Source organism: Podarcis raffonei, chromosome 3 (assembly GCF_027172205.1).
Source record: "Podarcis raffonei isolate rPodRaf1 chromosome 3, rPodRaf1.pri, whole genome shotgun sequence".
Lineage (NCBI taxonomy): Eukaryota > Metazoa > Chordata > Lepidosauria > Squamata > Lacertidae > Podarcis > Podarcis raffonei.
In genome coordinates, this window is record NC_070604.1 from 71,368,072 (window position 1) to 71,384,156 (window position 16,085).

A 16,085-nucleotide genomic window follows, 5' to 3' on the forward strand; every position below is an offset into this window, starting at 1 on the left:
CAGGGCGGTTCAGCCCTCTTCCGATATACTTCTTTACCAAATGCAAGGCGTCTGTTTGTTCGCTTATTTATTTTTCCACGAGGAACACTCCAGCCTATCCTCTCCTCCCTTGCGGCCTGAGTTGGTACAGCCCAGAATCCTACGACCACCTAGCGGTAACCTTGCTCAGGATGACACTTGGCCGCCGCCGTGCTGGCAATATCGCCGTCGGCCAGTAGGGGGAGACATGGGCGCGGGGAGAGCGAGCGCAAGGCAGAGACCCGCGGGAGGCAGCGCAGCCGCGGGAACGGCGAACTTTCGGGAGATGCAGCAATGAAGAGAAGCGGCGAGCGGCGACGGCGGCACCGACGGAGCGCGCCTTGATCGCTGCCGCTTGGACCCGAGGGGAGCTGCACGGCGATCTCGGCGCGGGCTTGGCACTGCGGAGCCCCCTCCCCGCGCACCGCGGACCCTTGCACACCCCAGACCCATGGCTGCCGCCGCCGCCGCCGGCCCGGCTCCGCGGATCCTCCTGCTGTCGTCCTGGGCGCTGCTCCTGCTCCTGGCTGCTCTGCTCCACTCCGCCGCACCAGGTACGGCCCCCTCCCACCCCACTTATTTCTCCCCAGTGAGGGGGTCTCCATCCTCGAAAAGGGGGCGATGAGGTGCTCTCTGCGTTTTAATGCCAGGGACAGCCCTCTCCATATCCAGCATAAATGGAGAACTTTACCCCCCCCCCGTCTCTATATTTCTTTTATCTACTCTCCACCTTTGATTTCCCCCTTCCAGATATTGTGAAGTCCTCGGGGCAGGGATCCCCGTCTATATTTCTTCTATCTACTTTCCATCTTCGATTCCCCCCCTCCTGATATTGTGAAGTCCTCGGGGCAGGGATCCCCGTCTATATTTCTTCTGTCTACTTTCCATCTTCGATTCCCTCTCCTCTAGACATTGTGAAGCCCTCGGGGCAGGGATCGCCGACTATATTTCTTTTATCTACTTTCCATCTTCGATTATTTTCCCTCCTGATATTGGGAAGCCCTCGGGGCAGGGATCCCCGTCTAGCCTGGGCTCCCTGTAAAAGCACCTCGGTGGCGGAGGGGAAAAGGGTTCAGCCGTCGCCCTTGTCTGTGTATTCCGGGAAAGGGGATCTAGTCAGAGCCTCACTTCCCCAGGAAAATCTTTTCATTTACAAAACGTGGGGAACGCTGTTGAAAGTCAACCACAGCTTCAGCGCAAAACGAAACGTCCCGCTGGCGAGGCATTTTTCGCTCTTGAACCTCAGCCCCACCTGCTCCTCAGATCCCTCCTGCTCCTCTTTTAGGGTTCAGGGTTCCCCGCAGCCGCTGATCGCCCAGTGACACAATGAACAAAAACCCTAACTGGAATCTGCTACAGTTTAGCCTTTGCCAAGCTGGCGCCCTCCTGAGGCTTCGGACTACAACTCCCATCAGGGCTGGGGCAGCCCAGTCAGATGGCTGGCATATAAATAATAAAATTATTATTATTAAAGCGTTTGGGGGGGGTGTTCGCAAAGGCTGCCGCAGAGCATCCCAGCCCTTCGTCTGGGAAGGGAACTGCCTTGTCCTGGAATGCAAAGATTGCAATTCTTCGAGAGCAGTTCCCTTTGAGCTCTGGGGAAGGAGCAGGCAGACGACCAGGCAGGCAACATGGAGCTGCTGCCAGTCAGTGTGGGACAGTATTGGGCTAGATGGTCTGACTCTGTACAAGGCAGCTTTGTACAGGCGTGGCAAATGGAGGCTTGCCCTCACGATTGCCATCGCAGAGGGGAAGTGCTGTGGCTCAGTGCTGTGGCCTGCAGAAGGTCCCAGGTTGCATGTCCAGGTAGGGCTGGAAGAGAACTCTGCCTGAAATCCCAGAGAAGCGTTGCCCGCGCGTGTAGGGGATGCTGAGCTTGATGCACCAATGGCGTGACTCTGTAGAAACTCCTGCGTAAACTCACTTTCCCTGCGTTGGCTTCTGTTTGTGTTTATAATGTGGTTCCTTCCCTCTGTTCCTTGGTACTTTCTCTTCCCCTGGGTCTGTGCATTCTGCTCCCCCCCTTCCTGCCTTACAGGAATGGGAGAAATAAGCTGTATGTGTTGCTACAAGTTCCACACGCAACCAAGTGCAGGAATTCTGAGCTCCCAACTTGCCCACGGGGCCAGTTCCTTGACGGCAGGCGTTGATCGTAATTGCAAAGACAAGGGGGCTGAACCTGAAGCCGTGATTACTTGCTTGGAAGCAAGTTTCATCGAAGCACCGAGACATATTCTCAAGAAAATAAGCACAGGCTCATTATGTCTATGTCAGGAAAGCGGGCGCGGGGTGGGGAACCACCCCAGCTAATTTGCAGGCTTTTCCTCCCTTGCTTTTAATGAACAATAATTCAACGATGCTAACATAATGAGTTACGTGATCTGCACCATGGCTGATTTCCTAAGGCAGAAGTTTGTGTGATTGGCTAGTAGTTGCTTTCTTTTGACACAATGTCCTAAATCATAATGGACCGAATAAATGTGGCAAGAAGAAAAAAAAAAACCCACAACCTTTCCCTGTGCATTTTTTCAACTCCTTGAGAACTGTTTCTTTTGGAAGTGAGCAACAGGACATTGGTTTCCAGGGAGGGGAGCACCGGAGAGCCATAATATAATATGGAATGTCCTGTTTGGGGAGCCTATGGCTAAAACACCTGTAACCCTTTCAAAGATATTTTCTTCCTCCCTCCAGGCTCCTGCTGCCTTTCTGGAATCAGGGTTGTTTGCTGTGGCTTGCAAGCTTCTGTTGGGCTTCCCACTGGTGTGCCCTCCCCTTTGCCCCTCCCATTCACCCCGTAGCCTATAAATCACTCCAGAGATTGATGGAATGTTTTAGCTGGAGAGCTCTAGCCTGAGAGTCTTGCGCTGAGGCTCAGATCCACCACATTAACACAGGATTTGCAGCGTATGGATGGGCAGATCAAAGATAAAATACTTTTGGATAAACCGGTGGGATTAGCAAGGTGGTGGAGGTGGGGGGAGTGCTCTGCCTTTGCTTTGGATTTAGGAGTCTGATTAATCTGTTCTGTGTAAAATATTTGCTTGCTTCCCAGAACTTTCTGTTCATCCATCAGGCTTGGGAGGTGAATTCAGCTCTGAAGCAAGCAGCCCTTTGCTCTGGTTGGAAAGATGGGCAATTTAGCATTCCGTGCAAAACAACATGCATGAATCACTGACTTTTTATATATTACTGCCTGTTGTATTGGGTGCCTTCTTGGGTAGTCTTGATTGTTCTCAAAGCGGATGTCATATGTTATAATGGATGATGGCTCAAGTGTTTAACAGTACCATTCTATGCATGTCTACTCAGAAGTACATCCCATTGAGTTCAATGTGTGTGAAGGGGTCTTTCCAAGTAAATGTCTATAGGTTTGCAACTTTAGCCTCCTTTACTGCAGACCAGGGATGGGGAACTTGTGGCCTTCCAAATGTTGTCAGACTACAACTTGCATTATCCATGAACATTGGCTTATTGGGGTCCAACAATATCTGGGAGCGTAGGTTCCTGATCCCTGCTGGAGACAAATCCAGAAATAAATACCCCTCCTCTTTTTTTTTTTTTGTAAAGATGTTTTCTTAGGAAATCTTAGTTGTTAATTCATCAAATGGGTTTTACTCAATTACCCTCTACTTCACCATTGTTTAAGATCTAGCTGAAATGAAAATCCAGAATAGATAGGTTTAGGCTGCATTCATTCTCTCTACTGTATTCCATCATAGAATCATGTAACTGGAAGGGACCACAAAGGTCATCTAATCCAACCCTCTGCAGTGCAGCTCTAATCCACAACCCTGAGATTAAGAGTCAATTGCTCTACTGACCGAGCTATCCTGCAACAGACACTCTGCATTCAGTGACCACTGAGCACAATCAGTCCTCTTTAGGCTGCATAGTGATGGGCCAATATTCTCCTGTGGATTTCTACCTGTTGGGCAGCAGTTAGTAGCAGAAGATTCCTGTCTGGAGAATAAAAAGGGTAACAAAGGAATAAGTTGTGGCAGGAGTGGGGAGCCACATGAGCTTTACCTGGTATTGGCATCATTTAATACAGGCATAGGGAACCTGTGGCACTCCTGATATTGCTGGATTGTAAGTCTCAGCATCCTTGACCACCTGCCAGGCTGGCTGGGGCTGATGGGAGTTGGTCCAGCAACATCTAGAGGGCCTGATCTTACACACACTTTGCCTACACTTGATCATCAAAGACATTCCAAGGCAGTTCTGCTGCTTGGCAATAAGCAACACACCGGGACACCACTGAGGAAAGCACCTCCTTGAGCTGTTAGATTGATTTGCACGTCAGGAAGCCCAGCTTCACACGCTTTCCCTCGATTCCTTTTCCTGTATCTGACAAAGTTCAAGAGACCTTCACTGTGCTGAAAGAACACTGCGTAGTTTGGCAACCCACAGTGCTTCCACTTCCTTTCTAAAAAATATTAGCATCCTTTTCAAAAATAAGAATGAAAAGCTGAAATTACTGTGGTGAGTGGTAGCACAGAAAACAATGTATGGGAAAATCCAGATGTACGGCACAAAAACACTCAACAGACTTTCTGTCTGGATTTTCACTGTTTGAAATATGGCAGCCCTACTTGATGTTCCTTCAGGCCGTGCTGCTGTTAAGAAATGTTGGACCGGAATGGGATGGCATTCTTTTCATCATAGAATATTTCTGGTGTCTCTTTATGGGCCATGCAATTCCATGGGAATGTCAGTTATGTTTCAGTCCTGCTAGCCAGGCATGCAAAAGTCCCATAGTTTTCACTTGTATATGTGTGCTCACATAGGTTTGATTCCACCAAACATATTTTGCTTCAGTAGTAGAAGTAAGTTCCCTACCTCCTGCCCCAAAACATGTAAGCAGAAGCTCTTACTTGTAAGTAAGAAAGGGATCTTTATTCAGGCAGGTAACAGTACAGGCTCAGCAGCAGACACAAGGCTCAGAAGTCCCAGTTCAGGCGTTCAAGAGCAGAGCAAGAAGTTCAGAATTGGATGGAAGCAATGAAGATGTCCCAACAACTTTCCATGCTCCACCCTCCAAGCTTTTAAAGATGAGCCCTGGCATGCTCACTCATGAGACTTGCTTGCCATATGGAAATATCAGGATTGCAAACACATGCTCTGTCAGGGCAGGTGGGCTGGCTCCCATCTGCAAAGGTGGCCGCTGGTTCTAGGTCACAAGACCACACCCTCCTGGTCAAGTTCCTGTCTCACCTCTTCCCTTGGCAGCTCAAAACTGCCCCTAGGTCTGGCAGGGAGGGGGGAGAGACAGCATCCCTGCTCTCCTTTCCCAAGTGGCTGAAGTTGGGGCAGAAAGGGGCTATCCATGCTCCCCTATTAAGACTCCCCTCTGTTTCCTCCTCCCCTTCTCTACCTGCTTGAGAGCATGTCAGTCCAAACCAGATCCCAACAGCACAGGGACTTGCACCTTGGTAGCTAGCAAGTCATCAATAGGGTTGCTATTTTTTTATTGAAAAAGTTCTGGCTCCCTGGGCATGGGTGGAGCCAGGACAGGTGAGATTGAGCAGAAACTGACAGTTTGGGGGCAGAACTTGTAGGACTTTAGTGAGTCATGAGCAAGTAAAGCAGAGGATGCTTGAAGAATTAATTTTCTATGAATTCCTAGAATTCTTGGTCTGTGGTACTCATATATATATATATATATATATATATATATATATATAGGTGTCTCTTGCTATTATTTATTACTGCATTTATTTTAAAAAATATTTCATATCTCGCTCTTCTTCATCATCAAGGAAAACTAGAGTGACAACAAGATCAAATTATACCAATAAACTCATGTCTAAATCATAGCTCTTACTTTTACAGTTATTGGATGTGAACACATGGAATGAATATCGCCCCCCTCGGGTGTTTGTGTATTATCACTTGTTTTGTGTTCCAGTATTTGTCCAGGTTTTGTCTGCGTCTCTTGGTGTAGACATGCGAGTGGGCTGTTGACTGAGAATGTGAGATCAAATCAAGCTTAGTGGTTTCAGAGTTTAGATGGTGTGATTAGAAAATGTGCTAGAAGAATGACGTTTGAGTACATTGGTTGATGTGTGGGCACTGGTGTGACAGTGTGCTTCAGTGGAACTGTGTGGACTGTTATATTTAGCTGCCATTAGATTAATTTGTGTTTATCGTTGTATAGAGAGATGTGAATTTAATTGGATTGGTTTGTTGAGTAGACATTTGGAAAGAGTGAGCCTCTTTTTCTTTTTCTTAGTTATTGATCACATGATTTTAAAATGCACACTTTTTATTTTTCTCATTAATTTTCCCTTGAAATATTTAATTCGGTTGTTCTGAGGATAATTTTCATTGCTAACTGTGTTCTAAAATGTGGGTTTTTTTGTTGTAAGGATGAAGTTGATCAAGCTTTAGAGGATGCCCTATTTCATTGTCAATACTGGTATTTTATGTGGATTTTCAAAAGTATCTTTTATATTTGGTTTTCATTTATGTTTTAAGTTACATTGGAAATTGCTTAGAAATTTTCCCGGCTAAACTATAAGCAGTATATAAGTTGTCTGAATAAACAAATAAAAAAATAAAAAGTGAAGTCATGCCAACGCTACAAAAATACAGCAACTTGATTTTTGAAACAATAACAAAAAAGCTTATTTTCTTTTTAAAAATTTACTGATTGCAATTCCAGTAACCCAGTGCTGACGACTGACTTGTGGCTAGGATCACATAGTTGGCTCTCTACTGGCCTCTGGTGGCAGTGAGGAATACTACCGGTTCAGATGGGTCAACTGTGCAGGAGGTCCCAGGTTTGCCTATGTTGTCAGAAAGCTGCCACTGGTGATTATCCTGTTAGCGGTAGCAACATGGAGCATTTAAAGGTGGGGCACCAGCAGTGTTGGGTCCAGATACCCTGAAGGGCCAACTCATAGGATCCGCTCAGCTATGTCATCCTAGAGCTGGCATAATGAAAATTTATAAGAAATTGCACCCTCATCTTCTACCCAGGCTGGTGCCATGCTGCTCTTTCCTGACCCCACTTAGGATTGCACTGCCTGGTTCCATTCCTTTGCACACTTACTTGGAAGTGCCGGTGTGGCGTAATGGTTAGAGTGTTGGACTAGGACCTGGGAGACCAGGGTTCAAATCCCCACTCAGCCACGAAACTCACTGGGTGACCTTGGGCCAGTCACCATTTCTTAGCCTGACCTACCTCACAGGGTTGTTGTGAGGGTGAAATGGGAAGGAGGAGAACCACGTATACTGCCTTGAGATTATTGGATGATAAAGGTGGTATAGAAATGTATTACATTAAACAATCAAATAAATAAGCTCCATTAAACTTAGTCAAACTTACTTCTGAGTAGATATGCACAGGATTGTGCTGCTAAGTTTGCTCAGCTGGAAGTTAGGTTGTGCCCTTTGCTCACATGCAAACAGCAGCTTTTCAAAGCACCGCTTCGCTCATGCAGAGAGTGAGTAATTCTTATTATTACATAACATCAGTTAATTTATGTATCCCTCCTTCTGCCTAAAATGTTAAAATCTGCAGTTCATCACACATGGCTTTGAAAGCATTCGAGTCGATTCTTACACTAGAACACTTCGCTTTGTGGGGAGGGTTATTGTTTGTTTGTTAAACACTGCCATGTTGCAATCGTATAATTACAAATCCTCAGATCTCTGCAGAAGTTTCCCTTCTGTGTTGCAGTGCTATAGCTATGGAATTCCCTGCTTGTCTCAGTTCAGGGTTCCTCAGGATGAGGGACAAGAGCTGGAGGCCTGAAGTGAGGGGAAGGATATCCCAGGGGGGAAAGTCTGCACAGGTCTTATCTATGTAAAGGTCTTCGGTTGGGGATAAAAGTTCCACTCCATAGTAACGTCATTCCCACGTTTTCTTTCATGCCAGGGGTGAGGAACCTGTTTCAGACCAGGGGCTGCATTCCATTCTGAGCAACTTCCCAGCAGGCCAGGTGGGCGAGGTCAGAGGCAAAAGTGGGCAGGGCAATGAACATGAATTGTGTCTTTGCCCAGGATGCTAGTTTCTACACAGACTTGCTCAACCCTCCCCATCTTCCACCCAAATAAGCAAGAGGTGTTATCAGACTAGGCAAAAACAAAAACAAAACTCTCAGGGGAAGTGTGCGAAGTAAGGCCAATGAGGGACATGGCCTTGGGAGAGTGTGTGAGTCCTGCAGGCCCATTAGAGAGGATTGGATGGTCACATGTAGACCCCAGGTCTGACTTTCCGCACCCCAGTCTTACACCTTGCTCAAATATAAAGGTTTTTTTTTCTAGCACTGGAAAATAATCTTGCCCCAATGCAAGGCTGGTTCATACTTGGCCTAAAGGTAAAGGTACCCCTGCCCGTACGGGCCAGTCTTGCCAGACTCTGGGGTTGTGCGCTCATCTCACTCTATAGGCTGGGAGCTAGCGCTGTCCGCAGACACTTCCGGGTCACGTGGCCAGCGTGACAAGCTGCATCTGACGAGCCAGCGCAGCACACAGAACGCCGTTTACCTTCCTGCTGGTAAGCGGTCCCTATTTATCTACTTGCACCCGGGGGTGCTTTCGAACTGCTAGGTTGGCAGACGCTGGGACTGAACGACGGGAGTGCACCCTGCCGCGGGGATTCGAACTGCCGACCATGCGATCGGCAAGTCCTAGGCGCTGAGGTTTTACCCACAGCGCCACCCACGTCCCTTGGCCTGTGTAGGGCTAATTACGTTGTGTAAAGTTAAGCGGATGCTGACCTTGCAAAAACATGACTATTATTTCACATGCGGTTTAAGTTATTTTGATTCCTGGTCTACTGTAGCTGTAGGGTCGAGACGAGTTTGCAAAAATACAGGGAGACAAATGTCAAAGACCCAGAAGAAATGAACAATTTAGCATTGCACTCAGGCTGCCACTAGGTGTCTCAAATCAAACCTCTGCACAACTGAACAGTCTGCTACTAAGCCCCGTATCCTATTAGAAACTGTGCTTGTTAGAAAAGGAAGCACAGGAGTGCTTGCAAAGGGTAATTCTCCCATCTGCTACAGCATTTCACAGTCATAAACAGGGGCATGCTTTAAAAACAGCCTACTTGCGTGTTTATTAAGATTTGTACCCTGCCCTTCAAACACAAGATCACAGTTAAAAAACATAAAGTAACTGATGCATAAGAACAGCAAATGTATAAAAGCAGCATACATGTGAAATCAAAGTGATCCAATAAAATAGGTCAGCAAAAATAAAAAAGCCAAAGAAAAGCCGACACATTACCACACATTATCATCTCCCTGGTAATAACCACCCACCGTACTGGAGATTGTGGGTCTCTCTCTAAGGGGAGTGGGCAAAGGGAAGCGGTTTCCCACTCCCCCTATGAGCCGTTGCCAGGTTTAACTTTTTGAAAGGACTGGATTGCTGGCATCAGTCTGCAGTCCAGGAAACAATGGAGGCATGTGCCTTTGGGGGTGAGGTCAAGCTGTTGGACAGCTACAGCTCCTGCTGTGGTTGTAGAGACTGATGCGAGAGAGATGTGTTTTGTTGCAGCTGGAGCAGGTGAGGGTGTCCAGTTGTGCTGCGGCAGACGCATCACAATATTTCTTCTCTGTGCTTCTCCCAGCGGTCATTCCTCCTTTGGTCGCTGCTTTGGATACACGATATAAAAATACTAACATTCTAGCATTTAAAGAACCTGAGATATGAGGCAAAATGTACAGGAGCACCCCCCCCCCCGGTGTGTGTGAGAATCTAGTTTTCTTCTCCCATCCCTATTAGTGTGTCACACTGCCCCATGTTGTTGGTGCTGAAGGGGATGGTGGGAGGTGCTGAGGTGCTGATGGGGATGATGGAGTTTCATCCAACAACACCTGAAGTGCTGAAGGCAGGGTTGTCTTAAGTATATGCGGCGCCTGGGTGCAAAGATCCGCCCGGTGCCCCCCCCGGTTGCTCAGTCCCAGGCGTGCATGAGGGTGGAGCTGGCCGGCTGCCTCAGCATCTTGCTGGCTCGGTTGCCCCTGAACTCGCGGCGCAGAGCCACCCACAGCAGAAGAGCCCACCGTGGTGATCTGACTGATGGGTGGGCTCTTCCCCGGACTCAACTCTCGGGCCCTGGACTCTCAGCCTGGTGCCTCTGAGAGCTCGGTACCCGTGTGCCCCGCACCCCTAGTGCCTATGGGTAAGACGGCCCTGGCTGAAGGGCAACAACACCTGAAGCGCCACAAAGCCACTCCACCTTTTCTGTGAGCTGCTGGCGCCCATCATCCATGACCGGGCCTTGCAAGCTGTGGCTGACAGGAGCTGGAATTCAACTTTATCTGGAGGGCCACATCCCTGATTATAATTATACCACCCAAACCAGAATCTCTGTGGAGAGGATACTTGAATTGATAATGCATAAATAAAAGTATTGCTTGTGTACTGCATATGAAACTTAATAAGATTGTACCACTGGACAAGTTACTGTAGTTATATGTTGTTCTTGAATTTACATGGAAAACTATAAAAATTATCGGGGGGGGGGAGCGTATAATTATGTCCCCTCCAACATTTCTCCGAGACAGTCAAGGATCAAATCAGAAACCAAGATTGCTTCTGTAATTCCAAGACTGTCCCTGGAAAATTGAGACACTTGGTGTGTCTCTAATTATGACCCCATTCAGTAGAACTCTTAGGGCAGTGGATGCTAAAATAACAGTGTTTTGTTTGCTTGCCTTTGTTTGCCTTTGACTTGTCAGGTCTCTTCTTAGGTTCTTCTCTTTGCTGTGAGGTTCATCTGGGAGATGGGGTAGGGTGGGGTGGGGCAACCTCCCAGGGGTCATTGGTACCAGGCCTGGTGGCAGTGATCAGAGGATGCTCCCAAAAAAACAGCAGATGTGCAAAACGCTACGGAAATGGAACAGCAGAAGCGGCAATTATAAACATGAATGTGACCTGTATTCCAGCCTTTGCCAACCTGGTGCCCTCCAGTTGCTTTAGAGTACAACTCCAGTGTACAGGGCTGGCTGGGCCCGATGGGAGTTTTACTCAAAAATATCTTGATGACACCAGGTTGGCCGAGGCTGCTGTATTCTAACTCCAGTTTCTTCGCTGCAATGAAAACGTCTGAAAAACTGGCAGGCGAAAGTTGTGTTGTTTACATGGAATTAATTAGTCTCACAACATGTGTTCGGAAATAGGCACAGTGCAGAGATGAAATGAATGGCCACAATCCAAGTGAAATCAATGTTTTTTTTCTGGCTATTAATTCCCACAGGAAAGTGTTGCACCTGCTTAAATATCTCTTATTGATTCTAAGTGGAGTGTTACATTGCTTACCTCTGATTTGTGCCCATCATTCTAAAAGGGTGGGTTTGACACCAGAAATCTAAATAGCATATGATTAGGACCTTTTTTCTTTCTAGTCAGAGTGTGCCAATATAATAATTATTGTACCCACATGTGTGTGGGTTTAATTTTCATTTTGATGCAACTGTTTCATCTTTATCTCTTTGTTTAATTTAATAGGTTTTGAAATAATGTTTTCACATAAATCAAAAAGAAATAATAATAATAATAATAATAATAATAATAATAATAATAATAATAAAGATTTTTTAACATGGAATCTCCAGATTGGCAGCAAACCAAAACTCCCCTGACCTTGACAGCCAGCTCGCCTGGCCCCATCCATATCCTGGTAGGTGCAGTGCCCCAGCTGGTGGGAGGACTGTATTGCAGGTACGTCACCCACTTCGAGTGCCACTTCTACTCTCCAGGTACTCACAAAAGGAATTTTACCTCATGATGGTCTTTGATATCCTTCCCACTTGCCACAGCATATAATACTGAATGCAAATTTATATTTGAGGGAGTCTTTCCATTCCTCTGCATGTAGGACTATCCTATTTTAACTTTGCAAGAACACTGCAAAATAGTTTAGACTGAACAATGATGACTAATCTGCCCAATACGTTCCGTATTTTAAATAGGAATTTCAGCCCAGGTCTCCCTGAACCAAAGTCTTTTTACTTTAACCAAATAATAAGCAGAATTCCACAAATACGTTTGGCACTGGCAACTGCCTCTTCTCAATCTGGTGACTGTCCCTTTCTTTCTCTTTGACTCATGTGACAGAAGAGATAGCAAGGGTTTCACAGTCAGGCTGTGTTCAGAAAGTTTCCCAAAATTGTAAAGGTGTGGAGAAAATAGGAAGCCAGATGAGTCATGGAGAAGGAGCGTTTGGGGGTGGGTGGGAACAATTATCTAATCTTTGCTAATCAGAGCTAGTTGGAATTCTGAACTAAATTGAGGGAGGGCATGTTTGTTTCTCTCTCTCTCTTCAAGACTTCCCAGTTAAAGTTCAGTCTGAATTTTGAGGAGCTGAATCTTTGCTCCCCTCCCAGAGAGGGGGTGGTATACAATAATGCACAGAGGGACTGCATATTCATCTATCTTTCTTTGACAGGCATTCTGGGCAGGACTGAATGAATGGATGATATAATTGGCATTTGTATCCATCCTTACCCATGACCCTTTTGATCGATCCGGTTTTGTTGATATACGACAAAATATATGCTTATAATAAAAGGTTAAAGCAAGGAGAACCCCCCTGTATTTAATTGTCCAAGCTATGCTCTACTATTTAGAGAGACAGCTTGCTTGAGATCAATGACCTTTGTGCATCCCAAGCATTTGGAGAGTAGTAACACTGCTGGCCTCTTACTTTCTAGGGAAAAGCTGTTACTCAGTTAGGCGATCTCTGTCTCTGACAATTGTCTGACTTGAAGATATTCTGCTCTGTGTCCAGAGCCCCCAAAGCACCATTAATATATTTGTGAAGTTCCATCTATCTATATCTATATCTATCATCTATCTATCATCTATCTATCTATCTATCATCTATCTATCTATCTATCTATCATCTATCTATCTATCTATCTATCTATCTGTCATCTATCTATCTATATCTATCTATATCTATCTATCTATCATCTATCTATCTATCATCTCTATCTATCTATCATCTATCTATCTATCAATCAATCAATCTATCTATCTATTATCTATCTATATCTATCTATCTATCTATCTATCTATCTATCATCTATCTATCTACTTTTAAATAAAGCAGCTTGCTTCTTTGCACCTGGAGAAAGCATGTGTGAGAACGTATACCTGATTAAAAAAACAAGTGACAAATTTAATTCAAACCAACGTGAGTCACGAACGGTATTGATAACATGGATATTAAGGGAAAGCACTTCAGTCTGTGTCTTACAGAAACAGAGAGGAGTTATTTTCCCTTTGCCTGTCTAAGGTGTCAGTTTTGACATTCTCCAGCATGATATTTGACAATTGCTTATAAAGGAGGAAGTTTTAAAAGTGAATGCCGTTTCCAACACTGTTACCTTTGGCAAAGTTTCACTGGTTGAAACTCATGGATTTTTGATGATCTGCTGGACATATATTTGCTTTCTTCGCTGAATGCATGTTAAAGCTTGAATTTGTGTGCCCTGACTTTTTCTTCAGCCTCCAAGAGAATTTTGGCAGAACCCAGTGGAAAGTTAAACTTGTACTTTAGAGATGGAATGGAAAGACTTTACATAAACATGTGAATCTTTCTTGGATTGAAAAAAAAATCTTGTTGTTGCAACACTGGGTGGAAGAATCGTCTTGCAGTCAGGCCTAATCATTGTAACCCAAGACACATGAATGTTTGGGGGAGACCCAATTTATACCTGCTGCTTTTAGAAGTTCTTGAAAACTTCTGGTTTCAAGTCGCAATTGAAGGGTTGTAAGCTTGAAAGCTTCCTTCAGAAACCAAGTGCATTTTAGGGAGATGGACTATATTCAACTTAGGTTGGTGTTGTGTGCTTCTTTTTTGAACTTTAAATCGGGGATGGGGAACTAGGGGCCCTCCAAATGTACAGCTCCCATAAGCCTTTGGCCATGCTAGCTGGGGTTGATGACAGTTGGAGTTCAGCAACATCTCAAGAGCCGCAGGATCCCCAGCCCAGCTTTAAGTAGTGGCTGCAGGTGTCAGAGCATCAGGACTGGAGCCATGGTAATGGATAGGTGTTTAAACCATTTCCTCCTACCCTGTGTTTGTGGGAGGGGAGTTATTGTTTAGTTGTATCCTGTATTTTTATCTTGTGAACTGCTCTGGGATCTTCAGATGAAGGGCGGTATAATAATAATAATAATAATAATAATAATAATAATAATAATAATTGATTTAAATCTCCCTGAAGCTACCTTTTTCATCCAGAGAGATGCTCCCTTGCAGTCCTCAATGGTATGTTTCTCCTGACACCAATCGCAGTTTTGGGAGAAGAGGGATTTTCATTGGGACAGTGCCATGGAAAAAGAGTTTAAAAACCCACCCCCTGCATCAGTTCTCCCCTCTACAGCTGCTATTTATAGCTTTAAAGTAATGGCACAGTGCTAAACTGTGTTTTTAATGTTATATGTCATTTAACACTCCTTTCCCCAGGCTAGCTTTTACCCAGCCATGCTACATAGGTCAGCATTTGGAGGGTTTTCTTAATAAAAAAAATTGTGCAGCTAAACATCTCTGCAGTGTGAACTCCAGAACTCTGTACCATTTGATTTATCTTCATGTGCAGAGTATTGTAGCTTGGTTCACACATCATGCTAGGGCAAACCATTGTTTAGTGTGAATGGGTTCCTGGAGTGGAGATCACAGCTGCTTTGCTCCTCCCTGGTTGTTTTGCTGAGCTAAACCATGGATTGGCTTAGTGCAGGCTTCCTCAACCTCGGGCCTCCAGATGTTTTTAGCCTACAACTCCCATGATCCCTAGCTAGAAGAACCAGTGGTCAGGGATGATGGGAATTGTAGTCTCAAAACATCTGGAGGGCCGAGGTTGAGGAAGCCTGGCTTAGTGTGTTGTTTGAACCTGGGCTCATGGTTTAGTTCAAACCAGACAAACCACAAGCCGTCAGCTATTAGTTACCGCTTGTGGTTAGTCTGGAGAGAGCTAAACCCAGAGCCCACTGAGCAAAAAGAGAATTTCCTCTCATGTAGAGGCAAGATGAGAGAATACCTGGTAAAAACCAGCATGCCTGTCTTTCTCTGGTATCATATTTTAAGAGTTAGGTCATGAATTATAATATATTTCAACAGAGAAGAATTGTAATAGCAGGAGGTGACATTTTCTTGGCATCAGAAGCATATTTTCTGTCATGATACATCTTATCAGGTGCATCCGTACTTACCATTCTTCCCCACAGAAGGGTGCACTTTGAGCATAGATGCAGCAGCTGTCGGTAGGTGTTTTGGCATCATTTCACAGGGCGAAGCAGCATTCAGCCCAGCCCAGAGACTGAATGGATTCAGTTCCTTTTCCCCTTTCCATTATACCAGACAAAATCTATCCTGCACAACAGATAAAGCTGGACTACAGCTCCCATCATCCCTGACCATTGGCCAATTGGCTGGGGCTGGTGAGAGTGGGAATCAAACAATACCTGGAGTTCCCCACCTCTGCTGCACACCAAGAACACTGCCATTGGGGCAGCCATGTGGATAATTTTCATTTCACTTAACTTTAGACAAGGAGGAGAAATTTGATTTGATATTCATTTAATGCCAAATCTATCCAAACCACACTTTCCAAAACAATATGTGAAGAAGAAAACATAGCTGTCCTCCAACATTATCTGAATGTTGCGATGCAGTTCTCCAACCAAACAATGTTTGCGATAATGCATTTGTTTGGGGGAAATGTGCATAAAAATGATGGTATTAGAGAAAATAGCAAGCAAATACACATTCTATTGATGGGAATTGCTTGCAAAAATGTGTGTGTTAGTCAAAACTAGAAAAGTGCTTTTAGAAAAGTGCTTTGGTTAGGAGAAATTTGCACTAATAATAATAATAATAATTTATTATTTGTACCACGCCCATCTGGCTGGGTTTCCCCAGCCACTCTGGGCGGCTTCCACAGAGACCAAAAATACACTAAAATGTCACAGATTAAAAACTTCCCTGAACAGGGCTGCCTTAAGATGTCTTCTGAATGTCAGTTAGTTGTTTATCACTTTGACATCTGATGGGAGGGCGTTCCACAGGGCGGGCGCCACTACTGAGAAGGCCCTCTGCC

General features: G+C 45.2%; 1 protein-coding gene across 1 annotated transcript in view; it reads left to right on the top strand.

Annotated features, from left to right (window-relative positions):
* The first annotated feature begins 242 nt into the window (after window positions 1-242).
* The window catches only part of FNDC1 (fibronectin type III domain containing 1), an 87,443-nt gene continuing 71,600 nt past the window's right edge, over window positions 243-16,085 (top strand). Inside the window, exon 1 of the mRNA XM_053382299.1 lies at window positions 243-572. Within this exon, the coding sequence (XP_053238274.1) occupies window positions 470-572 (103 nt within the window). The 5' untranslated portion in view covers window positions 243-469. The remainder of the gene's footprint in view (window positions 573-16,085) is intronic.